Source organism: Nerophis ophidion, linkage group LG11 (assembly GCF_033978795.1).
Source record: "Nerophis ophidion isolate RoL-2023_Sa linkage group LG11, RoL_Noph_v1.0, whole genome shotgun sequence".
Lineage (NCBI taxonomy): Eukaryota > Metazoa > Chordata > Actinopteri > Syngnathiformes > Syngnathidae > Nerophis > Nerophis ophidion.
Genome location: NC_084621.1, coordinates 8,620,834 through 8,625,568, shown reverse-complemented (window position 1 = coordinate 8,625,568; position 4,735 = coordinate 8,620,834). Strand labels below are relative to the sequence as shown.

The 4,735-nt window shown below is 36.6% G+C and overlaps 1 protein-coding gene across 1 annotated transcript; it reads left to right on the top strand.

The window, feature by feature from the left end:
• The first annotated feature begins 414 nt into the window (after positions 1-414).
• On the top strand, positions 415-1,361 carry LOC133561375 (apolipoprotein C-I-like). The gene is made up of 4 exons (XM_061914689.1): positions 415-503; positions 733-802; positions 904-1,039; positions 1,129-1,361. The coding sequence occupies exons 2-4, from the start codon at positions 748-750 to the stop codon at positions 1,190-1,192; spliced, it is 255 nt and encodes an 84-aa protein (XP_061770673.1). The 5' UTR covers positions 415-503; positions 733-747; the 3' UTR covers positions 1,193-1,361.
• The last annotated feature ends 3,374 nt before the right edge of the window (positions 1,362-4,735 follow it).

Here is a 4,735-nt window from a genome sequence, read left to right as displayed (position 1 = left end):
ATTCGGTATTCGGCCTTCGGCCAAGCGTTTAAATTTTATTCGGCTTCGGCCACAAATTTTCATTTCGGTGCATCCCTAATATATATGTATATATATATAAAATTTCCTATAAAGTATTTCTCATTACTCATTTATTTTCTCTATGTATTTTAACAATGTTACCTTTTGTACTGTTTTTATTTTGTGAATAAATAAATAAATACATTAAAAATAATATATATTTCCATTGTATTTTTGTCTGGGCTGAACAGTGCCACAAAGATATTAGAAACACTTGTCAACCAGAATCATAACATTTCTTGAAACGTACACCACTGATCACAGCAAACATTATTATCATCTTGTAAAAGCCAGACAGTTGAAAATGTGATGATGGTCAATAAAGGGGCAGCTTCACATCAGGGTCATTACGTCACAGTGCTGCAAGCCTGCAGGCATATAAGGAGGCGGACACGCACACTCGGTAGTGTCCTCCTTGAGAGCAACAGCACCACCACCACCAGGTATTTAACATTTTGTAACACTTAATAAAGCACTTTATGCATGTATCTTTTTCTGCAGTAAATGTTTAACAAATAAACAATCATTCCAAGAATGAAAAAAAATACCTTTTTTGAAATAGGAGAATTTACAGCAGAAATGTGAATTAAAAAAGCTGACCAATCAGACAAAAAAAAAAGTTTTTCCAATGTTGAATTGTAAAAGCTTTGTTTGTGTCATTGGCCCCCAAAGAAGCAGACAGTAAAGATGAGACTTTACCTGGCAATAGGCGTGCTGCTGCTAGCACTGCTTGCATACACTGGTGAGTGTGGCGTTCACTCAACACACACAATGTTAGACTTTCCAGCTCGTTTCATCTAACTCTTAAATTTGGGGGCTTTTTTTGTTTTGTTGCATACACAGAGGCTCAGGATGATACGATCCAGCAGAGGTTCGCTAATGTCGGTGATCAGCTATCCGAGTTTGGCCAAAGCATCGCCGAGAAGACCAAGGCAGCCATGAAGACAATTCAAGACAGCGATTTTGCCATCGCTACTCGGTACGTACTTCTTTACACATTCATACACACCAAATAAATGCATAGTTACTATGACATCATTTCAATTGTAATTTTTTTCTCTTACACAGGAACTTTTTTCAAAATGGCTTCGAGAAGCTGAAGAAAAGTGTGGAGGACATCAGGAACCCCTGAAGTATGCAACTTCCTCACAACGTGTTCAAATGGTTACATGACTTTTATTGTGTTACAAGTGTGAGTTCACAGGAGAAAAGGGGAAAAAAAGCATTGGACACATTTACCAAAAAGGAAACTCAGTGTTAGCGTGCCGGGTACAAATCAATTTAACGATCGTGTATACACACACACACAAAAAAAAAATGAATACAATAAACAGCTCCCTTGGTCTCAAAGAGTGTGGTGTCAATTATATTATGTTGTATAAATCAACACTTTCGTTGTTAGTTGGTCGATTAATGGCAACAAAAATACTTCACCGTGTGCTCAATGGATGCTAAAATGTCAGAAAAGCAAATATATATATATATATATATATATATATATATATATATATATATATATATATATATATATATATATATTATATATATATATACACACACACACACACACACACACACACACACACACACACACACACACACACACACACACACACACACACACACACACACATGTGATGAGTTGGCGACTTGTCCAGGGTGGATTCCACCTTTCGCCCAAATGCAGCTGAAATAGGCTCCAGCACCCCCCACGATCCCAAAATGGCCAAGCGGTGGAAATGGATATATATATATATATATGAAAAAAAATATGTAAAAAAAAAAAAAACTCCTGATGATTGAGGGAACCCCTCATGAAACAGATCTGTAGAGATGAAGTAGTCTTGTGATTTTTTCCCACACCTACATATATGTATATATGTATATATATATATATATATATATATATATATATATATATATATATATATGTATATATATATACATATATACACACACACACACACACATATATATATATATACACACGTATATACATACATAAACACACATTTATATACATAATTGCATACACATACAGTATACACACAAACATATAGACAATTATATATTATATATATATATACAAAAACATGTATATACACACATATATACATATATTCATATACATATATATGTATGTGTATACTATATGTATATATATGTGTGTAAATATACATATATATGTATATTTATATATATATACACATACATATATATATATATATACATATATATTTATATATACATATATATACATATATATATATATATATACATATACATATATATATATACACATATATATGTATATTTATATATATACACACATACATATATATATACACATACATACATATATATATACACATACATACATATATATATAAATACACATACATATACACATACATACATATACATATATATACACATATATATGTGTATATATGTCTGTGAAACCTGGCTTAAACCAAACGACTTTTTTGCGCTAAATGAGGCATGTCCTCCTAACTTTACACATGCGCATATTGCCCGTCCGCTTAAAAGGGGTGGGGGGGTCGCACTAATATACAACGAAAACTTTAACCTTAGTCCTAACATAAATAATAAATATAAATCGTTTGAGGTGCTTACTATGAGGTCTGTCACACCGCTGCCTCTACACCTGGCTGTTATCTACCGCCCCCCAGGGCCCTGTTCGGACTTTATCAATGAATTCTCAGAGTTCGTTGCTGATCTAGTGACACACGCCGATAATATAATCATAATGGGGGACTTTAATATCCATATGAATACCCCATCGGACCCACCGTGCGTAGCGCTCCAGACTATAATTGATAGCTGTGGTCTCACACAAATAATAAATGAACCCACGCATCGCAACGGTAATACGATAGACCTAGTGCTTGTCAGGGGTATCACCGCTTCCAAAGTTACGATACTCCCGTATACTAAAGTATTGTCCGATCATTACCTTATAAAATTCGAGGTTCAGACGCATGTTCGTCAAACTAATAATAATAATAACTGCTATAGCAGCCGCAACATTAATACGGCCACAACGACAACTCTTGCTGACCTACTGCCCTCGGTAATGGCACCATTCCCAAAGTATGTGGGCTCTATTGATAACCTCACTAACAACGTTAACGACGCCCTGCGCGAAACCATTGATAACATAGCACCGCTAAAGTTAAAAAAGGCTCCAAAAAAGCGTACCCCGTGGTTTACAGAAGAAACTAGAGCTCAGAAATTATTATGCAGAAAGCTGGAACGCAAATGGCGCACGACTAAACTTGAGGTGCACCATCAAGCATTTAGTGATGGTTTAATAACTTATAAACGCATGCTTACCTTAGCTAAAGCTAATTATTACTCAAATCTCATCCACCGTAATAAAAACGATCCTAAATTTTTGTTTAGTACGGTAGCATCGCTAACCCAACAAGGGACTCCTTCCAGTAGCTCCACCCACTCAGCTGATGACTTTATGCAATTCTTTAGTAAGAAAATTGAAGTCATTAGAAAGGAGATTAAAGACAATGCGTCCCAGCTACAACGGGGTTCTATTAACACTGACACGATTGTATATACGGCGGATACTGCCCTCCAAAATAGTTTCTCTCGTTTTGAGGAAATAACATTAGAGGAATTGTTACAACGTGTAAATGGAATAAAACAAACAACATGTTTACTTGACCCTCTTCCTGGGAAACTGATCAAGGAGCTCTTTGTATTATTAGGTCCATCAGTGCTAAATATTATAAACTTATCACTTTCCTCGGGCACTGTTCCCCTAGCATTCAAAAAAGCGGTTATTCATCCTCTTCTTAAAAGACCTAACCTCGATCCTGACCTCATGGTAAACTACCGACCGGTGTCTCACCTTCCCTTTATTTCAAAAATCCTCGAAAAAATTGTTGCGGAGCAGTTAAATGAACACTTAGCGTTTAACAATCTATGTGAAACCTTTCAATCCGGTTTCAGGGCAAATCACTCGACGGAGACAGCCCTCGCAAAAATGACTAATGATCTATTGCTAACGATGGATTCTGATGCGTCATCTATGTTGCTGCTCCTCGATCTTAGCGCTGCTTTCGATACCGTCGATCATAATATTTTATTAGAACGTATCAAAACACGAATTGGTATGTCAGACTTAGCCCTGTCTTGGTTTAACTCTTATCTTACTGATAGGATGCAGTGTGTCTCCCATAACAATGTGACCTCGGACTACGTTAAGGTAACGTGTGGAGTTCCCCAGGGTTCGGTCCTTGGCCCTGCACTCTTCAGCATCTACATGCTGCCGCTAGGTGACATCATACGCAAATACGGTGTTAGCTTTCACTGTTATGCTGATGACACCCAACTCTACATGCCCCTAAAGCTGACCAACACGCCGGATTGTAGTCAGCTGGAGGCGTGTCTTAATGAAATTAAACAATGGATGGATTTAATAATACAACTATAACATTTGACAACCAAACAATTAAACAAGGCGACACGGTAAAGAATCTGGGTATTATCTTCGACCCAACTCTCTCCTTTGAGGCACACATTAAAAGCGTTACTAAAACGGCCTTCTTTCATCTCCGTAATATCGCTAAGATTCGCTCCATTCTGTCCACTAAAGACGCTGAGATCATTATCCATGCGTTTGTTACGTCTCGCC

Coding starts and splice junctions, on each gene's coding strand:
- LOC133561375 (XM_061914689.1), top strand. CDS start 748: ATGAGACTTTACCTGGCAATAGGCGTGCTGCTGCTAGCACTGCTTGCA. Junction 803..903: donor AGCACTGCTTGCATACACTG/GTGAGTGTGGCG, acceptor TTGCATACACAG/AGGCTCAGGATGATACGATC. Junction 1,040..1,128: donor GATTTTGCCATCGCTACTCG/GTACGTACTTCT, acceptor TCTCTTACACAG/GAACTTTTTTCAAAATGGCT.